The sequence below is a fragment of the Oncorhynchus keta genome, chromosome 30 (assembly GCF_023373465.1).
Source record: "Oncorhynchus keta strain PuntledgeMale-10-30-2019 chromosome 30, Oket_V2, whole genome shotgun sequence".
NCBI lineage: Eukaryota > Metazoa > Chordata > Actinopteri > Salmoniformes > Salmonidae > Oncorhynchus > Oncorhynchus keta.
The window spans coordinates 48,140,173-48,162,728 of record NC_068450.1 but is presented as its reverse complement, the minus strand read 5'-3'; the positions used below and the strand labels follow the sequence as shown (position 1 = coordinate 48,162,728).

The 22,556-nt window shown below is 42.2% G+C and overlaps 1 protein-coding gene across 2 annotated transcripts in view; it reads left to right on the top strand.

Annotated features, from left to right (window-relative positions):
• The window catches only part of LOC118363570 (gamma-aminobutyric acid receptor subunit alpha-2-like), a 61,202-nt gene that overhangs the window by 31,427 nt on the left and 7,219 nt on the right, over positions 1–22,556 (top strand). For both annotated transcript variants that reach the window (XM_035744549.2, XM_052488493.1), the window contains 2 exons: positions 1,622–1,774; positions 6,801–7,003. In XM_035744549.2, the coding sequence (XP_035600442.1) occupies positions 1,622–1,774; positions 6,801–7,003 (356 nt within the window). The remainder of the gene's footprint in view (positions 1–1,621; positions 1,775–6,800; positions 7,004–22,556) is intronic.

Sequence of the window (22,556 nt, the reverse complement as noted above, 5' to 3'; positions counted from 1 at the left end):
AATAATGTAGGGTATGTAAACATTATATTAAGTTTCATTTTTTAAAGTGGCTAGTGATATATTTTACATCAATTTCCATCAATTCCCATTATTAAAGTGGCTGGAGTTGAGTCAGTGTGTTGGCAGCAGCCACTCAATGTTAGTGGTGGCTGTTTAACAGTCTGATGGCCTTGAGATAGAAGCTGTTTTTCAGTCTCTCGGTTTCCTGCTTTGATGCACCTGTACTGACCTCGCCTTATGGATGATAGCGGGGTGAACAGGCAGTGGCTCGGGTGGTTGTTGTCCTTGATGATCTTTATGGCCTTCCTGTGACATCGAGTGGTGTAAGTGTCCTGGAGGGCAGGTCGTTTTCCCCCGGTGATGCGTTGTGCAGACCTCACTACCCTCTGGAGAGCCTTACGGTTGTGGGCGGAACAGTCTCCAGGACACCACCACCGTCTCCAGGACACCACCGGGTTTGGAGGGTGAGATCAGTATCTTCAGTATTTCCCATCCTTGGTGGCCTAGGATCTTAGTATCCGGCTGTTGATATCCTCCCCAAGCTGAGGCCAGGTAGTGAAGTCCACACACCTCCACCCACCCCCCGTTGGGCAGAAGAGCAACAGCCCAATCTGTGGTCTTCATCTTCACCCAGGGGTGAAGGGTGAGATCCATGTCTCTTGCACTGCCAACCCAGGCCGTGGCAGAAGTGTACATACCTCCATCCACCTCTGAGGACATTGCTTTTGAAGATGCACATTTTGAGTGATAGGCTGATGTTCTTAGCTCTCCATACTGGTCTTAACATGGTGATCACGTCGCTCATGGAATTGCCATCCTTGGTCATCCTTTACCCAATATAAATGAACTCATCCACCTCTTCCACAGCAGGGTTGTTGATGTTGGTTTTGGTGATCACCATAATGCTTTTTTTCTTTTGAATGTTGATGTTGAGTCCTGCTATTTGTGCGGTCTGCCAACTTCGGAGTTTTTGCCTGCAAGTCCTGATGTCAACTTGCAAGAATAGCGAGATCACCTGCATAGGCCAGATCCTCAAGCACTTAGTCAAGTGTCCATATGATCCCACGTTTTCCACCCGTTGTGGAAATCATTAAGACTCCCTCTAAATGGGTGTAAAGCAGGCAATACTGTAAGTGCTCTTGAATAACAGGGATACAAAATGTTTTGCGATTAGCCAGAAACATAAATCACGTTTTCCTTCTGCCAAGTGGCAGTATCAAGGCCTTTATTGCAGAATCACAACAAATGAGATATATTTCTCTGTTCTGTTGCCATGGGTAACACGCATCTTTCTCTACTCATCTCTAATCCTGGGTTCTTTTTTAGATATTCTCCCATTACAAGTCGTGCATGCTGTTGCGTCATTGGCATTATTTAATGTCCTCGGATGCGCTTTAGTTTTCAGATGCGGTTATACAGTCACCATGTGCAATGCTTAATTCAATTGGCCTTGTTTGAAATGTGAAAAGTACACAATTTTTCTAACATTTGCATATCAAACCCAAAGTATCCACATCCATATTATTATGAATTTGCACGTGAATTAATATGGTTACCCTTTAAAGAGTGGTACTCTAGTTTGGGCAGTATAAGTTAATAAAGCACTATTTTCTCTCTGCAGGCGAATACACTGTCATGACGGCACATTTCCATTTGAAGCGGAAGATTGGTTACTTTGTGATACAGACCTATCTACCATGCATCATGACTGTCATCCTCTCCCAAGTGTCCTTCTGGCTGAACAGAGAGTCCGTGCCAGCTAGGACTGTGTTTGGTGAGTATGGGGCCACCTATCCTGCTTTGATGTCAAAGGGAGATATGCACAAAGGTTCGAGAGGATTTGTGTGTACCCCTTTTGCTCTATCCATATCTCTCCTGCTTTCTCCCACCATTTTTTTTTTACTTACCCAAGCATTGGTCCTCTTCTTACACTGTCTCACACTACTCACTATATCTCTTTCTCTCCTCCTCCCTGTCTTATTTTGGCTTGGTCCTGCATTGGTGACATAGTAGTGGCAAGTTATCATGTCATGCAGACCGCCTAATTGCAGTTCAGTGTTGCTCTGTGGTGCCAGGAGCCTTGAAGATGTGCCCTGTGTGTCCGTTTGCCTGTTTTCCGACCCACTCTGCGGTATAGCTGTTTGTATTACTGTGTAATGAATGAGCAACACTTGTTCCAATCCTGTGCGACAGCCTGAAAAGCCAAGTGAGTGTTTGTTCTGCCATAGCAAGGTAATTGAATTTAGTGCTAGGGGCCAAGAGGAGGGCTAGCTTAATAGTGTGATCAGAACTTAGCCTGTTTACGAAAAGCATGGGGTTGTTTGGTAGCCAATGCCAGACCCCAGCAAAAATAGGCATTTTCTTTTCAGGACAACCTGAAAAGGTAGAACACAAAACCATTTGACATAAACAGTTGCATTCATGGGTTTTATTGACAAATGTCAATAAAACAAAATAAGGCCTGCCAAAGCAAAAACTTGATTACAATTCATTTATAGGAATTCTCTATGTACAGAAATGGTTTGATCAGTGCGAAATTAATATTCAACTTGTCAGTGACAACTGTGTGGAGTTTGTGACAGCAACTATGTGAGTTTATTACAGTAGTATAGACACTTTATCCCAGGATTTCATATGATCGTCTATGTAGAAAAACACCTGACCTTCTAATGACTCGTGTAGCTTGTGAGCTTCATAGAGCAAAACATGTTACAAGTGGGGGTTCCTGAGAGTCTTAGCTTTTAATAGTTTGAAGCTCAAACCATTCTGATGCTACAGACGATTTTGTAAAAAAAAATTAAAAATTTTTTTAAAAAAAGACCCAGCCCCTTCGGGATCCGCCCTCGTCTCACTAACACCGCTCAAGTTCAGCTCCGCGTTAATCAGAAGAAAAAGACAAATCCAATGGTAAATGTAGCTCAAATACAAAGTTTAGAATGGTTAGACGTCCTAAATCACGCTGGCGCAACGGCGGGGCCTCATTGGGTTAATATTCCCCCGTGGGCTACATAGACTGCAGAAATATGCTCTGTACACCTGGGCAGACATTGATGGACAGATTGTATTTGGTCATTTGAAAACATGTACAGCACAGTCATATCACTGCAGAGATGATTACCATTCACACATGATAAACACACTATATTATATAAAGAATAAGCACATTACACAATAAAGTCAACAACTTCTGGTGTGAATAACCTTTCTGAATGAATCATGCAAACAGAGCAAGCAACTTTTGACTGAAGATGGCAATTAAAAATGTACTCTGGAGCTGTATGACTCTAAAGGCCACATAACTCCAACTAGTGAAAAAAAATAGGTTCATTTTAGCAGTTACTGTATGATAAGTATCATGTTTTCTGCTTAATACAAATTATACATACACATAATTTAGGTTTTGTGATAATTACCTTTTACAAGTAACCTTTTTTAAAATCCCGTTTATGGTGGAATGTCTGTTCCAGGCTTTACTGGTAGATTGGTTTGGTAATACTGAAGGGGGGCTGTGCTAGCCTGGCATACACTTTTGAGGGTGTTAGTACTGTATGTTAGTGTGTAGGTAGCACCGCCAACAACCATCCTGATGTGTTCACGGTAGAATGGGACATGGTTGTGTAACCAGCTTTAAAGGATCAGGACATTTCTTAGATAGGATTGGGTTTGCTCTGAAAAGGGGGAGTTGGTTGGTTTATTATTCTCTGTGTCCCTTTAAGCCTCCTCATATTTCAGTGCCACAGATAGTATACCCTCGGCGAAGTGGGCAGCGAATTCGTGTTTTTCTGCAGATAAGAAAAAAATTGGTTAAAGAAATTCAAGCGTTTATTCTCAACCTTAGTTCTAAAAATACAATTTGAGTAAATACAGGCTCATCTCTTATTTGCAGAGACAATGTTTTTACTTCATGTTTGATGTAAATGGCATCCAGAGACTTTTTTTTGCGATTTCACTTGTTTTTGAGAAACTTACCCCAACCACCGATTCACTTTTTCATCCTCGTTGTGCAGTAAGGGGGCTCTGAAAAAGCTTGAATAAATGCTCCAAAAACGCCCAAATGTGTCTTTTTAGAAATGGAAAAGCTCTCAGTATAGTGATGCAGGTCTTTAGATGTTGTACACGTCAAATGTGACCGACCATCTTATGTAGAAACATGTAAAATTGTGATTTTTTTTTTGGGGGGGTGGAGTAGAGACTTTTAGAGCTACAAAATGGAATGTTATACTCTACCGGACGCTCTGGCCGATGAGTAGAGTTGATCCGAACGTTGATCCGGCAGTCAAGCACCCAAGCTAACTGGATAACCATTTTACTCGCCCTAGCGGAGCTGGTTAGGCTGTTTTCATGTTATCCAGAGCGTTGGTGACTGTAACTGTGCTGCTGGCAAAAATTTAATTATGCTTTTTGCCAACGTTTACTGATATCGGCCATATTCAAAGGGTGTTGAGCATTTGTAAATTCATCCGTTATTCTGCGCTCTCTGGTACACTCAGACGAGAGTGCTCTGAAATCAGAGAAGATGGCCAGGCTGAATTTACAAATGCACCCAAAATGGTTACTTGTATAGTGGAGTCTTTTGTTAAGGAATCTAGCTAGCTAGCTAGCTAGCTATATAAACAATGAAGCATAATCCCAACTCACGACGTTACTACCTTGCATGACATCTAGAATCGGATTCCTGTTTCGCAACAAAGCATCGTTCACGCATTCTGTCAAACATACCCTCGTAAAACTGACTATCCTACCAATCCTTGACTTCGGCGATGTCATTTACAAAATAGCCTCCAACACTCTACTCAGCAAATTGGATGCAGTCTATCACAGTGCCATCCGTTTTGTCACCAAAGAACCATATACTACCCACCACTGCGACCTGTCTGCTCTCGTTGGCTGGCCCTCGCTACATAGTCATCACCAAACCCACTGACTCCAGGTCATCGATAAGTCTTTGCTAGGTAAAGCCCTGCCTTATCTCAGCTCACTGGTCACCATAGCAGCACCCACCCGTAGCACGCGCTCCAGCAGGTATATTTCACTGGTCACACCCAAAGCCAAATCCTCATTTGGCCGCCTTTCCTTCCAGTTCTCTGCTGCCAATGACTGGAACGAATTGCAAAAATCACTGAAGTGGATACTCATTATCTCCCTCACTAGCTTTAAGCACCAGCTGTCAGAGCAGCTCACAGATCACTGCACCTGTGCACAGCCCATCTGTAAACAGCCCATCTATCTACCTCTTCCCCATACTGTATTTATTTATTTATTTTGCTCCTTTACAACCCAGTATCTCTACTTGCACATCCATCTTCTGCACATCTATCACTCCAGTGTTTAATTGCTAAATTGTCATTCTTTCATCACTATGGCCTATTTATTGCCTTATCTTACCTAATTTGCATACACTGTATATAGACTTTTTCTCTATTGTGTTATTGACTGTATGTTTGTTTATTCCATGTGTAACTCTGTGTTGTTGTTTGTGTTGCACTGTTTTGCTTTATCTTGGCCAAGTTGCAGCTGTAAATGAGAACTTGTTCTCAACTAGCCTACCTGGTTAATTAAGGTGAAATAAAAATTCTAATGAATCTGCAAGGAGCTATCCAACCAGGTTCAATGTTAGCTAGCTAAGCAAATGGCTCTGAGATATGAATAATAAGGTCATACACATAATGTTAGCTAGCGAGCCAGCCAGCGAATGTTAGCTAGCTAACTAGGTAAACAATGAACCATAATGACAACTCATGACATTACTACCCTGCATGAATCTGCAGGTAGCTAACCAACCAGGTTCAATGTTAGCTTGCTGACATTAGGCCATAGCTAGCCAAGCAAATGGCTGTTTCTGTCAAAATAAGAAACATGTCATATCTGAAAATGTAGCTTACATACATCATTCATGGTTGGAGGTGACTCTTGTCGGATGACATGGTTGCCCTTCGTTTGGAGATGTAATCCTGAGACAGGTGGTTTCTCCACCTCCTTCTCGATAAAACTCAGTCCTCCAGAAATTTGAATACACGTTTTAATACACGTTAGACAGGATTACCTAGACATACTGACCAGCTCAAATAGACAGAAGCGTGCTATATGGCAGACCAATTCAAACTCATCTCTCGGCATGTCCAGCCCACTCATTATCTCAGCCAATCATGGCTAGCGGGAAGGTAGTTGACTTCTTCTTTGGCTAAACCAATGAGGCTCGTAATTAAAAATGTCTATTCGTATTTACAGATAGCATACACGTTTGTTATTAAGGCACATGAAAGTTCACATGTTCGAGAAGGCATTTTGAAAAGAAAACGCATTTTGATAAAAAAGAAAAGTTTACGTTCAAACGGTTCTCCTGTGAAGCAGTGACCCACGACATACGCCTAGTTTCCTGAAACAGGTCACAAATTCTGTCATTCGGAACCCTATCTGCAAGATTATATTCAATATTGTTGCGACTCAAAAATGTACCTACATTTACATATCAGTCAGGACGCACACTGGCTAACTTAGTGAGGAAAACACAGGAGCTGGAGATCGCCCAGCATGCTCTGCTCCACTTCACAGGTGTGCGGAGCTACAGCTCTGATATGATGAACTTCGATCTATTCTACAGCACTATGATAACTACTATTTCTCCACAGCCTTTTGTACAAGATGTTACATAAAATAGTTATTACTATGCACTTACTCTTCTTTGCTAACCAGAATGTAATTACTTGGCTGTACATGGTATCTGTAGATAAGGTACTTAAAATGATTGAATTATAATCTAAGGAAACTGACCACACTGAAAATGTTTGCTGTTCCCCTAGGTGTAACCACTGTGCTGACAATGACCACCCTGAGTATAAGTGCTCGTAACTCCCTCCCCAAGGTGGCCTACGCCACGGCCATGGACTGGTTCATCGCTGTCTGCTACGCCTTTGTCTTCTCCGCCCTCATTGAGTTTGCCACCGTCAACTACTTCACAAAGCGCGGCTGGGCCTGGGATGGGAAGAGCATTGTGAATGACAAGGTAATGGAAGCATATCCCTCTCCGATTGCCTGACATGCAGCATTTTCAGAGAGAATCCATAGTGATCTTTTTGTTTTGATGGGGCCCAACCCATTTCATTATGATATCCAACCAGAGGGCCTCAGAATGTGTTGTGTTTGCATCAGCATTCAGGTCGTTCCCTGTGCGGCAGCCACAGGGAATACTGGAGCTCGAAGACCATGTGCATATGAACAGATTTACGTAATGAATGTATAAACACACATATAGTTGCCTACAACCATACAGATCAGAGAAAACAATATGGCGATACAAACACAGAAGGTCACAGGCTTTTTAAAAACTTTATGTCCAGGGAGGGATAGTAGATTGGGACCCCATGAAGCATAGCCAGGTTAAATGGGTTGAGATTACAGAAAATAACATCTGACTATCTGTTTGGGAAGATCAGTTGGAGGTGAATCAGACTTTGTGGGGGTAGTAAACATTTGCTGTGACACACTTTGCGTCAGTTCATTAGTTAGACACCACAAAAAAACTAAAGTGAAGTGGAACGGTTGGGACTGAGTTTGAATACATCCTTCAGAATGTCCGTATTCATCTTTAAAAAAGCATATATATTTAAATATACTGGATATTTCAGTGCTCATTCAAAGTAATAAAAGTAAATTAAAATACATATCATATAATACTTTTGATCAGAGAATCACTAACCATGTACCGCTAACCTACAGTATGACAGCTGAATTGATTGGGAAATTACAGTGGCTAGGTCGGTAGAATGGAAAGCAGCATTTCATGAGTGATTCCCAACTGGGCACAGACGTCAATTCAACTTCTATTCCATGTTGGTTCAATGTAATTTCAATGAAATGTCGTGGAAACAATGTTGATTCAACCAGTGTGTGCCCAGTGGGTCCTCACGAAAGCTAAACAAAAAAAAGAACCAGATTTTGAGATTTTCACGAAAATGTAATGAATAGAAGAGTCCTTCAGAGGGAGGAAGGATTGTTTACATATTTTGGACATTTGTATCTAAAAGCATAATTGAAAAATTATCAAAGTTGGCATATTTACCCAGCCTGCTTTAAGAGTCCATAGGTGCTACAAAGCATATTATGCGTAATATTAGTAGTATTTTGATTGCAATAACTTTTGTTTTATATTCATGTAGGAATATTGAAAAAGATAAACATTAATTTTGAAAATATACAAATGCTGATTTGTCAATTGTTTCTGTCCCTACAAAAAACAAACATTTTGGTGACCAAAAGTTGTCAGTTCTTTCGAGCAATCTATTACTCGACATTTTTAAACGTGTATTTTTCCATATATAGACACACCCTGTGTTTGAATAAAATTAACTAAATGCATTGAACTTGTCTGATGCTTTAAGCTTACAGTTTGATGCCTCATGAGGGTGCCAGAGATCTAGAGAACCATAAAAAATGTATTTAAAAAATATCCTTAACCCTTTACCTGACCCAACTCTTCTCCTCTCTCTCGTGCTGGCTTTCGCATATTCTGCCATTAAGCCCCTGACGTTTCTGGTAATAGGCTATCTGAAGAGTTCGTAGCCTTTCTCATTTGGAATGGCAATTTATCTTACCATTTATTTTTTTAAATGTATTGTACTTTTGCCCCTTTTTTTCCATAATTGTAGTTAGTCTTGTCCAATCACTGAAATTTCCCTTACGTACTCGGGAGAGGCGAGGTCGAGAGCCATGCGTCCTCCGAAACATGACCCTGCCAAGCCACACTGCTTCTCGACACTCTGCTTGCTTAATCCGGAGGATGCAAATGCAGGCGACCGGCCCACCACAAGGAGTCGCTAGAGCGCGATGGGACAAGGAAATCACAGCCGGCTAAACCCTCCCCTAACCCGGACAACACTGGGCCAATTGTGCGCCGCATCATGGGTCCCCCGGTCACAGCCAGCTCTGACACAGTCTGGGATAGAACACCACTGTGCCATATGGGAGGCCCCTTATCTTACCATTTCTACCGATCTGCGTGCCAGTTATGGTTTTCATATGCACATTTTCTTGAAACAGTTTAATTTAATTCATAATAACTCTTCATATCTCAAAATCATTGTCATGTGGTTAATCAAAACATGCAACATTGTATGACATATTCTGGACCCTCAGAGATTCCTGCACCAGTGAGCTCGGGGCAGACACAGTTGTAGGCAATTTGCGCAAGGGATAAGAGGCAGTGCTTGGCTTTGGCAGGAGCTCACCGGAGCTGAGTACCGGCACCTCTAATGTTCTACTGCTTGAGCTCCTGTTCCTCTTATAGAATATTAGTTCAAAAGTATTGTGGAGTTCCTGCACCTACATATAAACAGTACTAGCACCCAAAATGAGTACCTGAACCCATTTCAATCCAAGTCTAGCACTGATAAGAAGCTTATTTTATGACGTGTCCACTGGATCAGAGCATGACATTTTTCCCTTTCATGCTGTGGTTATCGAAATGGAGAGAGCTGGAACGATTTTTCAAATACATTGAGGAACTATTATAATTCTCAATGGATGTAAGAACAGACGTTGTTTGCTTGCTGTTTGAGGTGAAGAAAACATTACTTTGAGAAGCTCCACAGATCATTAGTGGTGGTGTGTTAAGCCAATCAGGCATACTATCAGATCCCCAAATGAACACATTTATATGCCTACATTTGCAAGCAGGCCAGGTAGCCTATAGGTCTACTTCTATGCATGCGTGTCCTTACTCAACATTGACATGAGTGCTCCAAACTAAAGACAATGACTAAATTGACAGAACTCTTAAATGGAATTACATTTTTTTTAAACGTGTTTTTCACAACTGCAGGTTGTGCATTCTGAAAACAATGTGTGCACTCAGACAATGAGAACAGGAAGACTGGAATAATCATATTGAATGTATTCAAATAAATAACCGTAACCAAAGTAACAAACATTGTACATTAAAAATGATAAGAATTCATGGTAAATGTACTACTAGCGATATATGTCATGGGAAATTGTTATACACAAACAATCAAACACAAGCAATTCACACAATTAAGTTATGAAACAGTGAATGTGCACAAATTGGCAGGAGACATTGTGCATTGTGCATCTGGGCGCACAGTCAATCCGACTTCTACATTGGCCATGCAGCATTTACGGTGATATGGCCTCAGCAGAAGTCAGGGCATTCATACTTCTTGAGCTTCGCAGTGCAGTGCTGTTGTCAAGGAAGTGAGTTTGTGTTTCTACAGGATGTACCGCCTCCACCTCCCGTCAAACAATCATGTCAATGCGGAGCTATGCGGTGCCCTCCGCATTGTTACAACATTTGGGAGGCACATGGCGATGAGGTACAGAGGTTGATTTGGCCTCTGGAGGCACACCGTCCATATGGAGCCTGCGACCACATTTTAGAATCAGGCATGAATTGGCTTTTAGTCTACGCCTCAGCAATGAATTAGTTTACTGAGATGGGCGCAAATAAAAATATATATTTGTTACTGCTCGACTAAAACAAATCTTTGTCGACCAACAGCCTAATGACCAAACAATCGACCGGTCGACTAATTGGGGTCAGCCCAAACAATTCCATTGATTTTACTGAGTTACAGCTCATATGAGGAAATCAGTCAATTGAAATGAATTCATTAGGCCCTAATCTATGGATTTCACGATTGGGAATGCAGATATGCGTCAGGCTTGTGTGTACTTGTGGTAAAGTCAGGTGCAGGAGAGCAGAGAATTGTGAACAGGCGCACACTTTATTTCGGCAGGAGAGAGATACAGTCAGACGCAGCTGCGTCAAAAACCTCCAGCCTACAAGGCAAAGTGTAAAGTGCGCAAAACAGTCACAAAACATCAAATGTATAGCAGTACAAATGGAAAATGAAAAAATGGAGTGGCGATGGCTAGAAAGCCGGTGACGTCGACCTCCAAACGCCGCCCGAACAAGGACAGGAGCCGACTTCGGCGGAAGTCGTGACAATATGCATCTGTTGGTCACAGATAACAACAAAAAAATGGGCCTCAGGATCTCATCACGGTATTTTTGTGCATTCAAATTGCCATCGATAAAATGCAATTGTGTTTGTTGTCCGTAACTTATGCCTGCCCATACTATAACCCCAACGCCACCATGGGGCACTCTGTTCACAACGTTGACATCAACAAACAACACCATACAATTGAAGTTGGAAATTTACACACACTTAGGTTGGAGTCATTAAAACTTATTTTTCAACCACTCCACAAATTTCTTGTTAACAAACTACAGTTTTGGCAATTCAGTTAAGACATCTACTTTGTTTACAGACAGATTATTTCACTTATAATTCACTGTATCACTGTGGATGTATTTCAAGGCCTACCTTCAAACTCGGTGCCTCTTTGCTTGACATCATGGGAAAATCAAAAGAAATCAGCCAAGACCTCAGCAAAAAAATTGTAGACCACAAGTCTGGTTCATCCTTGGGAGCAATTTCCAAATGCCTGAAGGTACCACATTCATCTGTACAAACAATAGTACGCAAGTATAAACACCATGGGAACATGCAGCCGTCATACCGCTCAGGAAGGAGATGCGTTCTGTCTCTTAGAGATGAACGTACTTTGGTGCGAAAAGTGCAAATCAATCCCAAAACAACAGCAAAGGACCTTGTGAAGATGCTGGAGGAAACAGGTACAAAAGTATTTATATCCAGAGTAAAACAAGTCCTATATCGACATAACCTGAAAGGCCACTCAGCAAGGAAGAAGCCACTGCTCCAAAACCGTCATAAAAAAAACAGACTACGGTTTGCAACTGCACATGGGGACAAATATCATACTTTTTGGAGATATGTCCTCTGGTCTGATGAAACAAAAATAGAACTGTTTGACCATAATGACCATCGTTATGTTTGGAGGAAAAAGGGGGAGGCTTGCAAGCCGAAGAACACCATCCTAACCGTGATGCTCGGGGGTGGCAGCATCATGTTGTGGGGGTGCTTTGCTGCAGGAGGTACTGGTGCACTTCACAAAATAGATGGCATCATGAGAAAGGAAAATTATGTGGATACATTGAACCAATATCTCAAGACATCAGTCAGGGTAGCCTAGTGGTTAGAGTGTTGGACTAGTAACTGGAAGGTTGCAAGTTCAAACCCCCGAGCTGACAAGGTAGAAATCTGTCGTTCTGTCCCTGAACAGACAGTTAACCCACTGTTCCTAGGCCGTCATTGAAAATAAGAATTTGTTCTTAACTGACCTGCCTAGTTAAATAAATAAAAAAGTAAGTTAATTAAAGCATGGTGGCAAATGGGTCTTCCAAATGGACAATGACCCCAGGCATACTTCCAAAGTTGTGGCAAAATGGCTTAAGGACAATAAAGTCAAGGTATTGGAGTGGCCATCACAAAGCCCTGACCTTAATCCCATAGAAAATTTGTGAGTAGAACTGAAGATGTGTGAATAAGGAGGCCTACAAACCTGATTCAGTTTCACCAGCTCTGTCAGGGGGAATGGGCCAATATTCATCCAATTTATTGTGGGAAGCTCGTGGAAGGCTACCTGAAACATTTGAAAGAATTTAAAGGCAATGCTACCAAATACTGGGAATGTGATGAAATAAATAAAATCTGAAATAAAACATTCTCTCTACTATTATTCTGACATTTCACATTCTTAAAATAAAGTGGTGATCCTAACTGACATAAAACAGGGATTTTGTACTGGGATTACATTTACATCATTTACATTTAAGTCATTTAGCAGACGCTCTTATCCAGAGCGACTTACAAATTGGTGCATTCACCTTATGACATCCAGTGGAACAGCCACTTTACAATAGTGCATCTAAATCTTTTAAGGGGGGGGTGAGAAGGATTACTTTATCCTATCCTAGGTATTCCTTAAAGAGGTGGGGTTTCAGGTGTCTCCGGAAGGTGGTGATTGACTCCGCTGTCCTGGCGTCGTGAGGGAGTTTGTTCACCATTGGGGGGCCAGAGCAGCGAACAGTTTTGACTGGGCTGAGCGGGAACTGTACTTCCTCAGTGGTAGGGAGGCGAGCAGGCCAGAGGTGGATGAACGCAGTGCCCTTGTTTGGGTGTAGGGCCTGATCAGAGCCTGGAGGTACTGAGGTGCCGTTCCCCTCACAGCTCCGTAGGCAAGCACCATGGTCTTGTAGCGGATGCGATTAAATGTCAGGGATTGTGAAAACTGAGTTTAAATGTATTTGGCTAAGGTGTATGTAAACATCCAACTTCAACTGTACATGTGGTCTGTAGTTTTGAGGCCGGTTGGCTCACAAAGTTTTTTTTTTATTTAAGCTTTATTTAACGAGGCAAGTCCGTTAAGAACAAATTCTTATTGACAATGACAGCCTACCCTGGCCAAACCCTAACCCGGACGATGCTTGGCCAATTGTGCGCCGCGCTACGGGACTCCCAATCACGGCCGGTTGAGATACAGCCTGGAATCAAACCAGGGTCTGTAGTGATGCCTCTCGCACTGAGATACAGTGCCTTAGACCGCTGTGCCACTCAGTGTTGGAGGTGACTTATGGTAGAAAAATGAATGTTAAATTCTCTGGCAACAGGTCTGGTGTACATTCCTGCAAGTCAGCATGCCAATTGGACGCTTCCTCTAAACTTGAGACATATGTGGTTCTTGATATGCCACTCCTGTCAGATGGATGGATTATCTTGGCAAAGGAGCATTGCTCACTAACAGGGATGTAAACAAATTAGGGCTGACCCCATTTAGTTCACCGGTCGATAAGCTGTTGGTCGACCGAGATTTCTTTAGTTGAGTAGTCGCAATTTTTTTTTTATGGTGCACAAGATGCCTGTCTGATTCGCACCTGTCTCAGTGGACTAATCCATTGAGGAGGCCACGGGGATGGCACTGTCATCACACTAAAACATGTGATACAGAAATTGTATATGGTTGTATTATGTAAAAAAATAATGGTGCAACACTAATAAATCTAATATTATTTTATAACAAATACGATTTATCCCGCGTTGGATACGGTCGCTGTCCGTGGTTCTGAAACATAGTCTTCAGTGCGCCGCATGTCCCTATGTTGCTATGTACATAATAGCACAATTAACCAGTATATTGGGATTGAGGCAACAATGTGGCAGAGGCAACTGCAGTAGAGACGAGGGAACAGCCCTTGCTTTAACCCCTATTCGGGCGGGATTCGATTTACTGGGGGTGGTCAGGTAATGCAATTATGTGCACAAGCGCAAAACACCACATCTGTCATTTTAGTCACGTCCGAATCTGCCATGTCGGTAATTTGTACATGGCAGGAGAGTAACAATTCCAGCCAGAATAACCTACAGTTTTTTGGGTGAACTCCAAGGTCCTCTGATAATACTAGTACCGTGCGAATCGACATCCCTATGTTTTGAGAGAAATATTGGAGTTTGACAGGTGATGCTCATGGCTTGAGCAAGAAAACAATAACTGATTCGATAAATTGAACGAAGTGAATGTTTTTGTTCATATATTTTGTGGGTGTGAATTGAATATTGCCAAATGCATCAGTAATTTTTGCGCCTATTTAATGTAACCCCTTGCTGTTAATACATTGCAAACAGCAAACACTTGCGCCCAATAACCTTAAAACGCATCTCAAATGCAAGTGCACTGTGTAGCTCACATCTGAAGGTTGGGAGGCATTTGGGACGTATACTACGGATTGCTAAAATATCCTAATGATTATGATCACACTTTCTCAATTCAAATGTTATGGCAACACTATACCAAAGATGGATCGGTATGGTTTAGAAACTTGGGAACCAAATTCAAGTTATCAGTGTAGACCTGCTATTGCCTGGACTTGTTCAAATATTTTCACGGCGAGAAAAGAACTTCCAGGCTTCCGTCATAACTGTCAATATCTTGGGGGGGAAAAAATGAAGAATTGCTGTTTGTAAAAAAATCTAATCGCGTCCGAATCGTCCTCTGGAATAACGGACGTCTGGGTTAATAAATACATAACCAACGCTCTAGTAATTCTAGTCCCATGCGAATAGGGCTTAGCCTGTTTAAGAAAATTGAGGGGAGAGCAAACCCCAATTTAATTAGGTCTGTAAACAATAGCCTAACTGTTAAATGTGCCTGGCTTTATAAATCATCCATATATATCTACAGAAATAAGACAGATCTTGCTTATGTTGCCTGTTTGAGTGTTTGTTTAATAGCCTGCTGATTCCGTGAGCACCAACCCTCAAGCAAATGAAAAATGTCAGATAAAGCTATTTCACAGATTTGGCTGTTTTTAATCTTTGCTATGCTGTAATAAAGGCTTTAGAATTGTTTTCCATTAGAACAGACTGGAATAATTTATAATGCATTTAGTGTTGTTTACACTGTTACAAACAGGCAGAAAAAATTATATTGTAATCTAACAGCACCTGTTTCTTATACATATGCACGCAACTCTCACCCCTATACCCTCCTTTTTCTTGATCTCCTTATTTTGTTATTAATACAATTATTCTTATGATCATCATTATAACAATAAGTAATGCCGTTATCATTAGTAGGCTTTGTATAGTTTCCTTGTATAACCACCATTGAGCTGTAGGCCCAAGAGCACCTTACCGTGTCCTATATTTCAAAACATAGGCTAGTTTGTCATAACCAATTTATTGATGTGATTATGATAGTCTATAGGTCAGGCCCTATTGGTCACATGCATACGATGCTTACATGTTTCACGTAGAGAGAGCAAGGGTTGAGGGAATAGGGAATGTTTTTCCGAAACAAATGAGGGATTTTGGTAACAGAACTTTTCAGTCAGAAACAAGTAAGAAACTAAATGGATGAAATTATGTTGCAGCTTCAGCGCAGACAGCGCAATAAAACACTTGCTGCGCTGTGGGGCCTTTTCGCTGCAGTAGGATGGAGATCGAGACAACATGCCACACAGGCACTTGCTGTCATTTTTGTTAACACAGTGTGACCATTGGGCTCTTTCTTTTTTTTTTCCTTGTTCTCCCCAATTTTCATGATATCCAATTGGTAGTTACAGTCTTGTCCCATCACTGCAACTCCCGTACGGACTCAGGAGAGGGGAAGGTCAAGAGCCGTACGTCCTCAGAAAACACGACCACGCCAAGCCACATTGCTTCTTGACACAATGCTCGCTTAACCCGGAAGCCAACCGCAACAACGTGTCGGAGGAAACACTGTACACCTGTCGACAGTGTAAGTGTGCATGTGCCTGTCCCACCACAGGAGTTGCTAGAGCGCGATGGAACAAGAACATCCCGGCCGGCCAAACCCTCCCCTAACCCGGACGACGCTTGGTCAATTGTGCGCCGCCTCATGGGTCTACTGGTCAAGGCCAGCTGCGACATCAGGCTCTTTCTTGAGTAATTTGTGTCTTAATTATTTAATCAAACAGTGTGCTTCAAGCATCAAACAAGCTCAGTGCATATGTAGGTTTTATTCAAACACATAGGGTATGTCTGTCTATATATGGAAAAATAAGTTTAAACATTTCAACCAAGATTTTTGTTGTTATTGGGGACAGCCCTAAAACATATGCACATCCCTGTTAGAGAGTATTTCTCCTTTGCCAAGATAATCCATCCACCTGACAGGTGTGGCATATCAAGAAGCTGATTAAACAGCATGATCATTGCAAAGGTGCACCTTGTGCTGGGGGACAATAAAAGGCCACTCTAAAATGTGCAGTTCATCACACAACACAATGCCACAGATGTCTCAAGTTGAGGGAGTGTGCAATTGGCATGCTGACTGCAGGAATGTCCACCAGAGCTTTTGCCAGAGAATTGAATATTAATTTCTCTACCATAAGCCGTTGTCTTAGAGAATTTGGCAGTATGTCCAACCGGCCTCACAACGGCAGAGCCCGTTTAACCACACCAGCCCAGGAACTCCACATCCGGTTTCTTCACCTGCGGGATCGTCTGAGACTAGCCACCCTGACAGCTGACGAAACTGTGGGTTTGCCAAAATGTCTGAACAAACTGTCAGAAACTGTCTCAGGGAAGCTTATCTGTGTGCTCGTCGTCCTCACCAGGGTCTTGACATGACAGCAGTTCAGCATCGTAACCAACTTCAGTGGGCAAATGCTCACCTGTGATGGTCACTGGCATGCTGGAGAAGTGTGCTCTTCACGGATGAATGGTGAGTTCAGCTATGGGCAGCCATAAGCTACGGACAATGAACACAATTGCATTTTAGCGATAACGATTTGAATGCACAGAGATACCGTGACGAGATCCGCTGCCATCACCTCATGTTTCAGCGTGATAATGCACAGAGATACCGTGACGAGATCCGCCGCCATCACCTCATGTTTCAGCGTGATAATGCACAGCCCCATTTCGCAAGGATCTGTACACAATTCCTGGAAGCTGAAAATGTCCCAGTTCTTCCATGACCTGTGTCATATCTTTGGCATTATTAAAGTGAAGACTGTTATTTTATCAAATCAATTCTCTGTAATTATTATTACGTGATTAAACTAATCATGTAAATGTAATTAACCAGGAAGTTGGGGCACCAAGGAAAATCTTCAGATTACAAAGTTATAATTTTCTTAATATAACTTACTTTCAGGTATTTTAACATTTGATCAATTAGTCTTCTAATTAATTCATTCTTCTTTAACTCACGTTAGTCTTATTCCAAATTGTTGGTTATCTGCACGAACCCAGTGTTTGCTATGAATCATCCATACATCAATTGTCTTAATAATTTATTTCCCAACTAACTAAATATCACAGAAATGCATAACAAACAAACAAACAGTAGGTATGGTTACAAGGAAATTATAGGGGATGTGCCCTAGTGGGCTAAACCGGTATGGCGGCTTGGTAGACAAAAGGACTGAGAAGGGCACAAAAGACACTACACAGTTGATAATTAAATAATTGAAATGCTCATCCTTTGCACATGAATGCTCACTCATTCGGGAATAATTGCAATCAATATATATATATATTTACGCTCAGTGTGTCATCGTGATCTCTGTTGGAATCATCATTTTCTGTTGGAAAGTTCATCCGAAATTCTCTCCGCATACCTGGAGTCTTTGGTTAGAATGGATACTTCAGAGTAACATTCAGAAATGTTCTTATAGAGTAGATGTTTCGGCTGTTGTTGGTCTTCGCATTCAGTCGACATAAATTCTAGCTGCAGACTTGTAATTAGTATCGAAGATTTGCTCTTATTCTGTCGGTATCAATAGTCTCAGAGTTTAACAACCATTACATCCTTAACTTATACTGAAGGTCTCTACTCAAACGTTAACCCTCTCGGTAATCGAGGTGCGCTTGGACTCTATTCAAACCTTAGCCCTCTCGGTAATCGAGGTGCGCTTGGTCTCTATTCAAACCTTAGCCCTCTCGGTAATCGAGGTGCGTTTGGTCTAAAGGGAATTCCTCCAGGTGGGGGTTATATTCGTAACAGTAGAAAGGGGCTGTCCCTCGACGCCAGATCAATGTCTGTGGTCATGGGTCGGGCCAATGATTTAGTTCAACTTTAAAGGGAATTGGATTCTCTTTCATTAAACAGTTTAAAATCACATTACACAATTTCACAAATAGTTTCATCTTTACTCATTCATTTGATACAATAATTAGATACATGCCTCAGAATGGAGGCCCCTGTATAAACAGAGTTATGGTAATGTGGCTGTATTGTCTTTCCTGAGGTCACAATCATGAAACAAAATGAACCGGTCGTAGCTGGATTCTCCACCGACCGTTTCCACATTCTCCAAAACATGGATATTGTTCAGTTCTCAAGTTCTGTGAGGTAGAAGAAGTTCCTTTGTTCTACTGTGAAACTCTCTCTATACCGCATGGCCGGGGGGAAGAGAGTCTCCTCGGGAATTTACGACCTGAGATAACAGAGCCTGGGTGTAGGGGGCAGAGAGAGTTGGTGCTGGCTATATCCAAAGAGGGCCACATCATGACACCTGCATTCTCACCAGACATGTCACCCATTGAGCATGTTTGGGATACTCTGGATCAACGTGTACGACAGTGTGTTGCAGCAAGTTCGCACAGCCATTGAAGAGTGGAACAGCATTCCACAGGCCACAATCAACAGCCTGATCAACTCTATGATGAGGAGATGTGTCGCTCTGCATGAGTCGAATGGTGGTCACACCAGATACTCACTCCCCTACCCTTTTTTAAGGTATCTGTGACCAACAGATATGTATTCCCAGTCATGTGAATTCCATAGATTATGGCCTAATGAATTCATATCAACTGACTGATTCCCTTAAATTAACTGTAACTGTCACGTTGTATAAATGATTGGAGACAGGCGCAGGAATTCGTAATATGGGGGTTTAATACTCCACCCAAAATATACAACATGCCATGAAAATGCACAGGGACAAAGCCCAAAACAGACACGTATACAAAAACACAGGGTTGTAAGCCCAAACAAAAGAGCAAGGTCAAACCTCTATTAAATACACGGGACGAGATCCGCAACACACTACATGGGGTGAGACCCATAATAACAAATGCACAACCATACACTGACGAGACCCGTAACAACAAGTGCACAATACACCCAGCACAAAAGCCGAAATAACAAATCACAGGTACTCACAGACCAAAGGACATGGGATCAATAACCGACCAAACAATGGTGAACAGAGGGAACATACAGTATATACAATTACTAATCAGAGGGAATGGGAACCAGCTGACTTGGCCCTCCGGAGCTGGTGCACGGAATGAGCAGCAGTACCGGGGGAATCCATGACAGTAACTCAGTAAAATCTTTTAAATTGATGCATGTTGCCTCTATATTTTTGTATACTTACTACTTCGGGTCCAAGGCATTGAAGACAAAAACAGACAATCCAATGATTCTCAAATAGGCACCCCTATTTGGAATAACCTTAACTCCAGATGTGACAACACCTTTAAGTGGTGGTTCCAAAGTCTATTATGACGGATCTCGATTTGGATTATCCACGGACCGTTTCTTTAAATTCTTACAACTCAGAAATCTTGTTCAAGCACTTCAACATAATCTGGATTGAACCTAAGACAAACGCTGAAAGAAGCTGCTATGCCAGAGAAGTTGATTGCCAAGTTATATCAAGGGTTGATTGAAACTCTACCTGATGGTTCAGAACCTATAAGGGGGGAAAAATGGGAAACAGATCGAAAGGATGAAATTGAGGAGAACCATTGGTCACATATGTTAAAATGTTCATACCTGCCTCTACAACCTAAGACATGAACTCATGTAATTTAAGATTATTCATAGGATTTACTAGACTTCTGCCAGAATGCATATAATGCACCAAGAAATGTCACATCTCTGTTAGAGATGAAATAAGGCACAAAGGAACCCTTTACATTCTGTATGCTGTGGTCCTGTGATAAACTGCCACGATTTTGGGATGATGTATGTGCTATCATTTCATTGTGTCTAGGAATTTCTATCCATCCATTTCCACGATTATGTCTGTTGGGAAATGTAAATATTGGTGATCAATATCCAATAATGTATAGCCATCATATTCACCCTCAATAACAAACTGGAGGACTGAACTAACTAGCTGCATACGGTTGGATTTTGTATATTATAAATGTAAACAAAAAACAGAATTGTTTGACAAAATTTGGAAAATATATGTTGATCACATTAGGGAATGGGTTGTATAGTGGGTGTTTTGTTTTTGTGTTATTTGTGGGGTGCTGTTGGTATGTGTGGACCATGATAATTCCTTAGTGATGTGGACACAGAGGAACTTGAAGCTCTCCACCCGCTCCACTACAGCCCTGTCGATGGGGATGAGGGCGTGCTCGGCCCTCTGTTTCCTGTCATCCACAATCAGCTCCTTTGTCTTGCTGATGTTGAGGGGGAGATTGTTGTCCTGGCACCACACTGCCAGGTCACTGACCACCTCCCTATAGGCCGTCTCATTGTCGTCTGTGTCATCAGCAAACCTAATGATGGTGCTGGAGTCATTCGCAAACACCCAGTCGTGGGTGAACAGGGAGTACAGTAGGGGACTAAGCATGCACTCCTGAGGGCCCCCGTGTTGTGGGTCAGAATGGTGGATGTGTTGTTCCCTACCCTCACCACCTGAGGTCGGCCCGTCAGGAAGTCTAGGATCCAGTTGCAGAGGGAGGTGTTCAGTCCGTGTCCTGAGCTTAGTGATGAGCTTGGAGGGCACTATGGTGTTGAATGCTAAGCTATAGTCAATGAAAAGCATTCTCACGTAGGTGCTCCTCTTTTCCAGGTGGGAGAGGGCATTGTGGAGTGCAATAAAGATTGCATCATCTGTGGATCTGCTGGGGTGGTATTGGAAAGGGTCCAGCGTGTCTGGGATGATGGTGTTGATGTGAGCCATAACCAGTCTTTCAAATCATTTCATAGCTACATACTGTATATACGAGTGCTACGGGGCGATCGTCCTTTAGACAGGTTACCTTGGCATTCTTGGGAACAGGGACTATTGTGGTTTGCTTCAAACATGTAGGTATTACAGACTGGGTGAGGGAGAGGTTGAAAGTATACTCAGAGTACGCTTCCTGGTAATCCATCTGGTCCCACAGCCTTGTGAATGTTAACCTGTTTAATGGTCTTACATCGGCTACGAAGAGCGAGATCATACAGTTGTCCGGAACAGCTAGTGCTCTCATGCATGGTTCAGTGTTGCTTGCCTCGAAGCGAGCATAGAAGGAATTTAGCTCATCTGGTAGGCTCTGGGCAGCTCACTGCTATAGATTTCGCTTTGTAATCCGTGATAGTTTGCCAGCCCTGCCACATCAGACAGGTGTCAGAGCCGGCATTGTAGGATTTGATTTTAGTCCTGTTTTGACTGTTTGATGGCTTGTCTGCAGTCTTAGGGGCATTTCTTAGAAGCATCCAGATCAGAGTCCCGATCCTTGAAAGCGACAGCTCTAGACTTTAGCTCAGTGCGGATGTTGCCTGTAATCCATAGCTTCTGGTTGAGATATGCACCTAGGGTCATTGTGGGACGATGTCGTCGATGCAGATATCAATGAAGCCGGTGACTGATGTGGTAGACTCCTCAATGTTATCGGATGAATCCCGGAACAAATTCAAGCCTGTGCGAGTGAAACAGTCCTGTAGCTTAGTATGCACTTCATCGGACCACTTCCATATTGAGCACGTCACTGGTACACTGGTACTTCCTGTTTGAGTTACGGCCTGCGGCAGCCATTTCCTTGTGAGAAGGCAGTGTCAATGCAATATCATGTTGTTAAAAGTAGCTAGAGAGGAAATAATGATGCGGAAAATATTGTCTTACAAGATTCATTCAAGCTACGTTTGGTTCAGTTGCATCCCATTAGAAACGAAAAACTGGCACCTGTCATCATTCCACACTAGTGCTGGCCAAAATATCATATCACAGTATTTTTACATTTTTTGACGGTATGACTGTATTTTATGGTTTTGAATAATAAAAGTCCTAAATTTGCTTTATGAGTAGTGCTTGACCCTATGATGGTCATACATTCTAAGTGATTTCAATGCGTCTCTCTCCATTCTGATTGTTTTATACTGTTCATTCAACTTTAACCCCCTCCGAAAATCTGAATTTA